The sequence below is a fragment of the Pelodiscus sinensis genome, chromosome 4 (assembly GCF_049634645.1).
Source record: "Pelodiscus sinensis isolate JC-2024 chromosome 4, ASM4963464v1, whole genome shotgun sequence".
Classification (NCBI taxonomy): Eukaryota; Metazoa; Chordata; order Testudines; family Trionychidae; genus Pelodiscus; species Pelodiscus sinensis.
This window is the reverse complement of record NC_134714.1, coordinates 57,335,048-57,347,524: the sequence shown is the minus strand read 5'-3', so window position 1 is coordinate 57,347,524 and position 12,477 is coordinate 57,335,048. Positions and strand designations below refer to the sequence as shown.

At 37.2% G+C, this 12,477-nt stretch overlaps 1 protein-coding gene across 18 annotated transcripts in view; it reads left to right on the top strand.

Annotated features, from left to right (window-relative positions):
* MEIS2 (Meis homeobox 2) overlaps nt 1-12,477 on the top strand; it is a 203,460-nt gene that overhangs the window by 32,552 nt on the left and 158,431 nt on the right. For 11 of the 18 annotated variants that reach the window (XM_025189474.2, XM_025189472.2, XM_075927027.1 and 8 more), the window contains exon 8: nt 10,841-10,942. The exons of the other annotated variants lie outside the window; for them this stretch is intronic. In XM_025189474.2, the coding sequence (XP_025045259.1) occupies nt 10,841-10,942 (102 nt within the window). The remainder of the gene's footprint in view (nt 1-10,840; nt 10,943-12,477) is intronic. 18 annotated transcript variants of the gene reach the window in all.

The window sequence follows — 12,477 nt, the reverse complement described above, 5'->3', positions numbered from 1 at the left end:
ATATACTTTCCCCCTTCTTTATTCACACATAATCATTTAACCTACTTCCTTAGAGTATTTCCATTTAAGGTTCAGCATCTCTTAAAGGACTGAAAAGTTGTTTGGTGTATAATTTATAATCTAGGAGCAAACCCAGCACAACTTCTTTAGATGAGACTCCCTTTTTGGTCACTTTGGTAGAGTTGGCTTTGATGAGAAGGGCATTGGCTGAGTCTCAGCTGTGATAATGTGCAGGACAGGCACACATGCACAGTCCAATGGGAACACCCATTAATTGATTATTCCTATTCTACTGTCTGGCAGCCGCTTGCCAGACATAAACCAATTCATTTGCTCATCAGATTGTTTAGGAAGGATATGTTTCTCATGGATGAAAATTTTGTTGGGTGGGAGGAACAAACAAGACTCCAACTGCATGACATTTTATTAGACATTTCTTCAATCTTCTATAGCCTACATTTGTAGGAGGAGGATATCTTAGCTACACTAATAGCTCTTTTCCATCTTAAATAGCTGTGATCCCATGACCTTACTCTACACAAACTTTGATTCTTTGCTATCTTTTTAAAAGAATAAACTTTCTCAACCAATTGTTGACAGACTCTGCGTTCTGATACTTCTCTTTAGTCTTTTTTTGGTATAGCTTAAAAAGTTATGTCCTAGCTTTTCAACACTCATTCATCTATCAAAATGTTAATGTGTCATTAACAATTGTTAAAATATTATTTTAAATAAATAATTTTCATTTTGAATTCTCGAATATGTATCAGAAAGAACATTGGAATGTTTCAGTTGGTAATCTGCAGTGTTAATAGAAAGGAATGGTCTCCCTTATACTCAGTATACATTGCATTCAACTTCCATTTTCTTGTTTCTTTTATTTGGCTTCACACTTTTATAAGCCTTTCATTTCTACTTTCTCTTTTGCCATTTTCTTTTGCCTTTCAGAAGGCTTTCCTAGAAGCCTTTGATTGAACTCCTACTCTTTTTTTTGTTGCTTATTTCATACCAACAAAAACATATAAACTTGTTCTTCTGTTTTCTACACTACGGCTATGTCTAGACTGCAGGCTTCTTTCGAAAGATGCTCTTTCGAAAGCATCTTTCGAAAGAGCATCTTTCGAAAGATCACGTCTAGACTGCAGGCGGATCTTTCGAAAGAAAAATCCGCTTTTTCGAAAGAGAGCACCCAGCGAGTCTGGATGCTCTCTTTCGAAGACGGCCTCTTTACATTGAAGAACGCCTTCCTTCGAAAGAGGAACTTTCGAAGGAAGGCGTTCTTCCTCGTGAAACGAGGTTTACCGCCATCGAAAGAAAAGCCACGTTCTTTCGAAATAATTTTGAAAGAACGCGGCTTGAGTCTGGACGCAGGGGAAGTTTTTTCGGGAAAAGGCTACTTTTCCCGAAAAAAACCCTGAGTCTGGACACGGCCTACTTCTTTTGCAGCTGCTTCCTTTCTGAGCCCTTTCTGTTAGTTGCATGAGGTTTGTAGGTTAGGTATCCAGGAGGTTTGTAGGTTGCAGATTTGGGGCAGAAGCATAGACTTGGTTGGGACTGATTTGCCTTAAAAAAAATTGGGCTTAGTTAAGTTTAGGGCTTGGACAAAGATTTCAGTCAGTTCACTGTCTGAATCAGTCAGCTCAGCCCATCTCTATTAAATGAAATAGTGGAAACCCAGAAAACATGTTAATATTTTGTAGCGTTCAGGGGAATCCACTGAAAGTTGGCCTTCAATTAGGATTCCCTCCTCGGGAGCAAATTCCCATGGCCAGTTTTGAAGCTTTAAAAGCTTTGGTTTTGTTTTAAAAGGCCTCTGAGCATAGGCAATGTTTTCATAGGCATTTAAAAACAAAAAACTGGAGCTTTTAAACCTTCAAATGTTGCTGTAGGGATTAGCTTCACTGCTTAACCGACTAGGGCTAAGATAACACCTACAAGAAGTGTGTACATATTTGGATTTTGTGAAAATTGTGATGCAAATCGCAAATAACCCACAAGTGTGCTACACTGGTAAAGTGACGACTCTATGAATGTATGTGTTTACATTTCTTATTGTTGTACCTTGTTTGTTTCATTGTAAAGCATCTTTTTTTTTTAACTTTCTTTGGAAGGACTGAGAGATCAGCCCATATGATTTTTGAATGTCCCTATGAGTGTAAAACCTGGAAAATGGTCTTCAATAGAACAGACTTAGTAAAAGTCATCCATTATGTTTCATTATTTAAAGATCATTTTGCTTCAGCATTACTATTACCTTCTACAGTTAGCATTACTTTCACAATGAAAGGCTTTTTAGCGACCCTTCATATGACTGAATGATTCATAGTTGCTGCAGCTAAAGCCAGACCTAACGCTCTTGAATTAGAAAACAGGGATGGAGATACAACTATACAAGTTGCTGACATGGTCATAAACAGGAATGTCTATGCACCATTTCCAGCTGCAGTACTCTTAAGTTTATATAACTTAGGTGCAAGCTTCCTATATTTTTTCAGATTTTTATATTTGAGGATTATTTATCAATTATTATTATTATTCAGCAGCACTTTGTTTTTAAATCCTTCTGCCTCCCCGCAAAGCTAAGAAGGCATGTAAACATATGTTCCAGGATTGCAGATACTAAATTGGCAATCTTGGCACCAAATAACCTGCTGGAACTAAAATGTCAATTCAGAACATGTGCTTAATTTAACAGTCCATAACCCTGTTTTTAGAACATTGAAATATCTACCCTGAGGAAAGCTCATAAAATGTAGGTCTTTAAAGTTCACAGATTAGACCAATGACACTGCAACCATTTTAAGAATGTGTATCTTCATTGGCTCCTATTAATCCAAGATGGCTAAGTGTATGAAATACAAGACATGAAAGCATTGACGAAGATTTCAGTAAACATGTACTTTTGGTAGGTACAGTGATTAAAAGAATGAAAAGTAAAAGAAGAGCCCTAAGAAAGAAAAATATTTTGTGTTTGGAAAGATTGAGTATTGCAGATCAGAAAGAATCTCAGCTTGGTTTGTGAGGGTATTTAATTGAGCTTTTTATGGCCTATAATGCTTAATTCTTCTATAGATTCCCAGTGTCTTTAAGGATCTTTTGGTAAGGATTAGGTTGAGTAATTTGGAATATCTCTTATCATGTTTCCCCTTGTGTAACATTCCAGCTATGTCTGTCTTACTTTACTTTTAAATATATAATTTATAAATAGATAACAATACTGATACTTGTGTTTGAATCCCTTTTAAAAAGAAATGACTTGTATTGCATGTGATAGCTTCAAGCTGCTTTAAAGTAACTGTCTTCAACAATGAAGAAATCTGTGTTATATTATTCATCTAGAGGCAGGAGAAAATTAAAAAGCTGAGCTGCTGCAGTAACTAGAACCTATTGTTATAAAATACTATTGGAAAATAAACTTTATACTCAAGACCAACCTGAATTTGTGGTAAGCAAATGAACATGTATAATTCTGCTTTTTTGCACCTCATCACACAATGTGCATAATATTTGTCAACTTTGAATGTGAAGGAACTGTAATTGGATATATTAAAAATGCACATGTAATTTTTATACTTTTTTTCTGGGTGTTGTAATTTTTCTTACAAATTGCTTGCAATTTTACATTTTCACCAGTTGTGTGCCTTTGTCTACAAACTAGATGTTACATACTTTGGAACATGGTGCATTTTATTTCCTTTTATATGAAATAAAAAGCAGCATTACTAAGTCCTGAATAAAATGACCCCTTCCCCCAAAAGAAGAAGAAAACATAATTTGTAAGTGGTTAATTTAGGGAATATTTTCGGATTGCTTGCCCACAGTGTTTTATACATTGTTTTGATAACTGAATAAAACTGAGGAGAAACACAAGTTGTTTTATAACGAGGAAATTATTTAGACCTGCAAAATGTTTATGTATCTCAATGAGAACAGTGCATTGTTAACAGTGACTGCACGCATCACATGGTGCAACCTTTTGACAACTGAGTGTCTGCTGGAGACATCTGTGAAGTATGACCTTTTGACCTAAGAAAGAATGCTCTGAAGGTGGGGGAATGCAACTATCAGATTATCAGTCCTGGCCTAATGTACTCTGAGAATGCTCACAGAGAACCCAATTCTATCCTAGTTTTAGCACAAAACGGGTGTGCCAAAATCTAGTAGGTTCTTCTAAAATGTTATAGGCCTGATTCTGACTTCACCAGCATAAATTAGGAGGTTAAGTTAGTATTGTCAATCTGTTATAAAACTAATATCCAATCAGAATCAGGACCTTAACCTTTATATATTCTCATCATGTGATTAGTAGCTTAAACAAGAGTTAGTAGTATGATAAATGCTTGTTATTCTGCAAAGCTGATTTATTTCTGTCGATCACTTGTTCTTCTGCAAACAGCATATGGGGCTACAACACACAACTTGAATCTGTTTGCATGGAAGGTTATAAATTGCAGCATTCAAGCACAGTGGGTTTTGGTAATTGTTTTGGTTTTTTAGGACAGTGCACTGCATTGCTCTAAAAGCCTTTCTCAGTAGCCCTGATCTTCACAGAAAAGAAAATCCATTGTACAAGCTATAATCTGAGAAACTTTCTGTTATCATGCTTGTTTTATTTCCCAAGCATGGATCCCCGTGTGAATGTGACCTTTGAAAAGCAGCAACATGTTGGCAATGCCTCTTCTTTTAAATGCTGTTGTGTTTCTAACAGTCAGTCATAAAGACAGTTCCAGACTTTCTGTTGGTCAACAGGCACTTTTTACCTTCTGTTGTAGTAGGTGATATGGTTGTTCTATTCTCAAGAACTTCTGTCACCTTTTACTTAAATGATATTGTGGACATTTATTACTGCTGAAAACTGAACAGCAAATATTCTATCCCAAAAGGTGGAGCAAGAAAACAGGTTACTTTTTTTTTCTTAGCCCCACAGTACATCTGCATGCTTCAGCACTGATTTCTCAGCTAGTTGGGTCCCAGGAGGCCTTATTGAGTGCTGCACTGCTCAGGGAGTTGCAGCTGTATAAAATGAAAAAAAAATGTAGTTTGTACGAATTGTTCTTTACCTTGGTTTGGGTTCAGAATGGCAGCTGCACTCCGACTTTGTGTGTGACAGCACAAAGGACAGCAAAAGTGAAAAGCAAGTCAGCAAGTAGAGAGACAAAAGCAACCATCAGCTAATACAGCTCCACATGGCCTGACTAATTTATGAGAAAAAACTGTTCTGTTCATTGGATCAGCACTCTGAGGAGGCAGGTGGAATTGTAGGAAGTTTTCATTGACTCTCTTGAGCAACTAAGGAAGCCACTAGAGATTCTTCTCAGTTTGAACTTTATCAGGGTCTACGCTTAATCAATATGGTATTGGAAAAAGAATTAATTACTAAAGCAGAATAAAACAGCTGCATTTTAAACTAAGGATCCATCAATTCAGTAATCTTCCAGTTACAGGCTAGGTGCCGTGAGGATCATTTTGACTTCATGTAATGAGGAACAGAGGGAGTTTCCTCATGAACAAGCTGGGAATTCACATTAGCCTATTTCAGCTATTTGTCATCAGTACAACTCATTTCTCCCTTTCTGAATTACAATTTGTATTTGATATACTGTCAAGCCCACAAAATTCCCATATTCATGGAACTGAAAGCATTAATGCGGAAATCATTGTCACCATGAGAAAAAGTCTTAACCTTCCTGAGCCTCTTTATTCTATAGGCTGCGGCCTGAGTGGTTTCATGCTGGACATACCTCTATTGTGTTCATTGTGAGGGTCAGGGACCTGCCTGTTGAAGAAGCAGTAATTTGAACACAGCCTGTAAATGTTTCATCTGTAATTTCCATAATGGTGAATTTCAAGGAGGGCTGAGAAGGGTTATGGGAGATGAATTAGGTTTTTAGTGAGCTCATTAGGAAGCCAAACAGAGTTTAGACAGCAAGGCGGTGAGTGTGGCTGTAATCAGTTCTGCTCGCTTTGTTCCCTGCCTTCGGGACATTTTTCGAAAACTTCATGGCAGGGGCTGATGAGAATATACTGAGCAGAGGCTGCAGTCTGATGGTTGACTTGTTGATTTGTAAACCTCTTAATTCATTTTTTGTTCAATTTAATCTTTTCTTTCTTAAGGAAAATTAGTTGAATGTTAGCCCTCTTTGCACTATTCACCTCTTAAATTATGCTCATTTTGAAGAGCTTGTTATGCCTGAATAAACATGAAATGACTTGGCATTTTCCCATAAGAGGCACACCCATTTTAACACCATGTATTTACCATTCCTGGAAATGTCTCATTAACTTCTAAAAATCTGTGAGCATGATATTTTTGGGCTACTGTAACACACCTCTTGGCAGTCACAGAAGGCAGTTTGGTTAATGCCTCATAATATCCATTTTTATTCTCAACATGAAGAAAGGCTCTCTATAGAAAATTGATGCAGTTTGCTCTGCTAATTTTCATGCTCATTCCAATTAATTTAACATGACCCAGATTTTCTTCCTCGGGCTCATCCTGACTAATTAGTAAGGCAACACCTAGAACAAGTTCTGTTTAATAACATTGAAGAACACTAGTTGTGAGTGATTTTGATGCTAATAAAGATATTCACTGATGGGACAGATATTTGATGTCAATTATGGTATGTAATTTAGAAGTCCCAATGTGCTGGATAAGAGTATAGAAAGGCTAGCTGTGGGAGACAGCGGTATTTTTAAGACTTCCACATCACCTGACTATCCTCTGGGACTAGTTAGGATTTTTTTGTTTTGTTTTAAAACTAGTAGGATTGTCAGCTAATTCTACAGTAATAGTTGGGGTGGTGCTGCTGTGGAGTTACAACCTGTGAACCATTAAGGGTAGTCCCAGGCCTTCATTATTTACCAAACCTTATCACATAAGAGAAATGCAACCATGGGTATCAGAAAGTAGCACTGTTAGAAGAGAAAGGGATGGCTTCCCCACCTCCTTGATTTTGGTTCTTTATAATTTTTGTCATTTAGATGAATCAATTTCTGTGAGAAACTAAATAAACTGATTTACACCGATTTTACAAAAAAAAAAGAGGTGTTTGACATCTAAGGCCTCATTAAGCCATGCAGAGATAAATTATTTCCCTCGTTCACACACAGATATGGAGAAGTTGTGTGTCCAACCATGCTACATATAATACAATACAGAGAGGGGTCATAGTCATATTAGTGGTTTTGTCATGCAGAATTGAAAAATGATTATTGGTAAATGTTAAAGGCCTTCTCCTGCTGCAAGAAACGTTAATGGGCTTGATCCTGAATTGCTTTCCACCTTGCATAATCAATGACACATCTCTAAAGTGGGGATGAAATGCTACCAATCTAAATTCTACGGGAAGCATTGTACACACTCTTTGCAGAAAAGCATATGACAGCGCAAGGTACATTGCAGTAAAGAATGACATCCATGGAAAGTTCTGCCATTGACTTCAATGGGACCGGGTTTTTAAACAGTTTTTACACAGTCTTTATTAAGGCCAAATGCCCACTGATGTCAATGGGATTTGAGCCTGAATAAAGGCTGAGTCAAAATGGTGTAAGGACTTCAAGATTTGATCTAAAAAAATGGGTGAAAAATGTGTCTGCTATCTTTTATATAGAAGATATGAATTTGCAATCTTTGGGCATGTTCCTGGTCTTATTCAAGTGACTGCAAAGGTTACCATTTACTTGAGTGGAGACAGAATTAGGCAGGCTTGGGTCTACATATCTCCATTACCAATGCTTATTTATACTCTATTGGCTGTGTCTACACTGGCACCCTTTTCCGGAAAAGGGATGCTAATGAGACACTTCGGAATTGCAAATACCGCGGGGGATTTAAATATTCCCTGCGGCATTTGCATGAACATGGCTGCCGCTTTTTTCCGGCTCGGGGTTTTGCCGGAGAATAAGGGATCTTTCGGAAAAGGGCTTATTTTCTGCAAGATCCCGTCTAGACTGGCGCTTTTCTCTGGTAAAACCCCAAGCCGGAAAAAAGCGGTAGCCATGTTCATGCAAATGCCGCAGGGGATATTTAAATCCCCCGCGGCATTTGCAATTCCGACTGGTCTCATTAGCAACCCTTTTCCGGAAAGGGGTGCCAATGTAGACACAGCCTATTTCTATATTATTTCTTAATGCTTATCTAAGGGCAAAGAGAAAAGAAAATCATTCTTTAAATTTTCCTTAAATGTGCAATTTGAGACAAACACGAGAAAATATTTGTACAGTATACACATTCAATAAATATGGAACAAGCAAGATAAGCCCAGAGATAAGATGGACCAAATGCAGATGACAAGAAATACATGAGTTGGCATACTTGACATAATAAATAATAATAACAGTATTACTAATTGCTGCCCGCGATCCTCTCAGAAGATTTTTCAGGGGAACTTCTGCTCCTAATTCACTTGGGCACTTTGGAAATCTCTCCATTTTAATCACTGAGGGTACGTCTACATAGAAATATTATTTCAAAATAACTAGCATTATTTCAAAAGAACTTCGTCCGTGTCTACACAGCAGGCAGTTATTTTGAAATAATGTTGAAATGCTGTCAAGCTGGAGGACTTCTTATTCCTACTCCTGTAACCTTGTTGGACGAGGAGTAAGGGAAGTCAGAGGAAGAGTGCTCTATTTCAAAATAAATGCTGTGTAGATGTTCCCAATTTCAATTTCAAAATAAGCTACGCAATTGACATAGCTCAATTTGAGTAGCTTATTTCGAGTTGAGCCCTGCTGTGTAGATACACCCTAAGTGATTCAGTGACAAAGAAGGAAATAGAACCCAGTTGTCTTATACTAGACAATACTGCAGATCCTTTGTGATTACTATCTGGTGTATAAATGACACAAATGTTTAAAAAGCTGAGATAGTAAAATCAAGTTGAAATGTTTTCTCTTTATGTCTGCGTGTAAAGGGTTCTGTTGCTTCTATTGACTATCAGATCTTAATGGGAAATGATGACAATAAGAACTATGAGGAATTTATAAGGGGGGGCACTGGTGTTGTATAAAGTATCTTGCAAATGTCAGTTATAAGTGTATATGATGCATTGTCAAGCTGCAAATTGCACACAATTAACCAGTGGAGAAGCTGCTTTTCTAAATAATCTTGCAGTAAACAAATCAGAGTCAAATACTCCTACTCGTAGTAGCACTCATGAGGTGTACCAACCCCACCGTGCCCCCGCCAAAAGTTTAATTGCTAAAAGGGGTGCCCTTGTATGTTCCTTCCCTGCCCCTCTAGATGGCTCTATCCCATTCTCTCCCACCCCCACCCCCTCACCCCGCACTCCGCAGGCATCAGTCGCCCTGACTTCTGTAGTGATTCCTACCTGGTGTCAGAACATGACAATTCTGTTGTACTTGGTCAGCAGTGAATACCTCACTCAAATGGTGCAAAGTCAGCTGGTACTTAATTTTTTATCTCCTCAAGAGTGCATTCACTGACTTTATCACTGAGAAGAATGACTCCCTTGCCTAGTGTGATCAAGATCTGCAAATTTGCTGCATCAGCCTATTTAACATAAACTGCTTCTTGGTTGGTAGGGTTTAGATCTGATCATATGGCACAGATGTCCATTTTCTAATAGGCTAGATGAACCTAGGAAAAGCTTGCCTGGGTAAGACACACACTTTTAGCCTCTTGAAACTGAGGAAAGAGAAATCTCTATAAGTTACCTAGTTTTGCACACTTGAGGCCCCACTTTGTAACTAATACTGTTTGATACAAAGGGGACTAGACGAAATAGGCTTTGAACCTTAAATTTTAATCAAAGAGAGGGGCCACATAGTCTTTAAAGTGCTACACAGTCCTGTTTTTTGTTTCAGCTGCACCAGACTAACACGGCTACATTTCTACCACTATCCAACAACCCTGGCACTGAATACCACTTCTTCTGTGACTCAAAATCACATTGCAGGCTTATGTATGGCACAGCAGAGCACCAGGTCCCAAGTGGCTTTGTCCTTCCTTGTTTTGAGCTATGAGTTTTTAAATACTTAAAACAAACTAGTGCCCTACATCCTCTCTATTTTCCCATTCTTTTGCCCTGACTTTCATTTTCCAAACCCAATTCCCAGAAAGATTTTGTCAAAAATCCATCAATTCCCAGTGTTTCTACTGAACTGTGTGTCATTCCTCTGTTCTGGTTTCGGCTGACAACTCAAAGAAGTCCACAGCTAAGTGCTAGCGGAGTGGGTCAGAGATCTGCTCTCTCCCTCTTGTCTCTGCCATACCTGGCTGAAATAATTCATTGAATTTACTGAGCACCAGGAAGATGACCTGGTTCTGAGTCTGACTGGCAAAGTGGTTATCAATGTGAAATATCTGCAGCTTGTTGATCAGTGTCCTTGTATCTGCCTACGTGCTTCTTTAAACTCTGTAGCTTATATGAATTAAGGAATTCTTAGCCATGTCTCTCCTCATGACTGAAGCTAGTTCCCAAAGTCGTTAATAATGAACAGACCCTACATGCTTCCATTTTTGAATACTTGTTCCTAAAAGTCTTTGGTGTATTTAACTTGCATTTTAGGTTACTCTGATAGCCATTTTAAAAATATCTGATACATGTATGCGATTGAGATATGTATTTCATACTTTATCAATCAGTCTTTTGGAAACATTTTGGGCCTCCTAACTCAGAGTAATTGTGGGCCTGATCCAAAGTGCACTGAAATCAATGGACCTCTTTGGATCAGGCCCCGTCTTATTAAGAGCTAAATAATATATTACTTAGACCACAAAAACTATGTTTAAAATATAAAGGGTTTAACATAAACCTACAAGAGCAGAGTGTCAGTGTTCCAACTTAACCCTTCGCATTCTGGCATTTTCCAGACTGCCAACCAAATGAACACTTTAGGAGGAGGTGTATATATATGTCTGCAGCACCCAGAGGGTTAATCCACCCCATTGTGCATAAGTGCTGGAGCTCTTATGGTATGTAAGATCATACAAAGTTTGGAGTTGTTTTGTATTCTTCTTAATATACATTATCAGGAAGCATCTTCTTTGGTGCTGTTAGGGTATCTGCTGTGAATATGTATGAAGACTAGTTATCTTATTTGTATTATGAATTACATACACATTTGTGTACCATTTAACCTTAGAGAGTGCATGGCAAAAGCTTTTATAACTTGTTCCTATTAATGCACGGTTGCCACTTTTTAAATGTTTAATATTCACCCATTCTCATTTTTTCTTATAAATCCCAAAAGAGGATTTTATGGACTCGTGGTCTGACAAATGTCCTTTTAATAGCTGAAGTATTTGGAGTTAAAGGAATGGGGAGGGGAAAGCATCTTAAAGGGGTAAATTTCTATATTACATTTCCACTCCTAACAGGGTTTTAAAATCTGCTTTAAAATTGCTCTGAAGCTGAGCTCTTTTATGTGACATTTCAGCTAGTGCAAATTTTTATAGCTGAGTAATAAACCCCTACAAATAGGGGTTTCTAATGGGAGCATTGATAGACCACTAACTACAGCAGTATTAGTGGGAACTGATATAAGAGGGTTGACTATTCAAAAACATAGCATTTGTATCCAACAGCATGTTTATCAGTGTTGTCTATTGGAAACTTCATTAAAATGTTCCATTGTTTCAGTTTTACAAAAACTGTAGGAAAAATGATGTTAAAAAACTACTTACGGCTTGATGAAGAAAAACAATTTTGAGTATTAGAAATTAGAAATTAGTTATTAAAAAATACCTAAAGCATGCGTTTGTCTATGAATAACAGTTGCAAATTGCTAAAGATTAATTATTAATGAGGTGTCATTAACCATAACGAGGTAGCTTTAGCTACAGGTAGAATTTTAATTGCACTTATTCTCCCCACATTCTTTGATATTACTGATGACACAGATACTAAGAAATCAGAAATAAAAAGCTGATAGTTACTTAAAAACAAATAAAGCTTTTTAATTTATACCCACTTGGGTGTTAACTATGTACATCTGACTGAAGTAATTTTATTTATACTAAAACAAAAAGGATTAATAGTGTAATTATCACTGAATATTAACAATATGAACTTGTATGGGGAGGAGCAGGAGTAAATAAAATTAACTTTTGAAAAACTACTAAATATTTTTTGCAAACAGGTCTGGATTTTGCCTTTTGGATTGTTTAATGACGTGTTGAGTCAGAGGCTGTAACTAGTATTCTTAGCTGCACTACTATGAGAATGCTAAAAGTATTACTCTATGGCTAGAAAAAAGGAGCAATTTAAAGATAATTCCATTTAGACAGCAGCAGAAGGACATTTTGTGTGACCATATTTAGCAATATTAAAATTTAAACAGCATAACAGATATTTACTTTCAGTTACTTGAAAATAATTACTTTAATGGAGGCAGAATACTTAGATGATAATTTAATAATGTTTTCTTCCAGAATAGGTGTCAAAAACTATGAACAAATTTCACAATTTGTGCTGAGGGGGAAAAAAAACAATGCTAACAGTATATAAG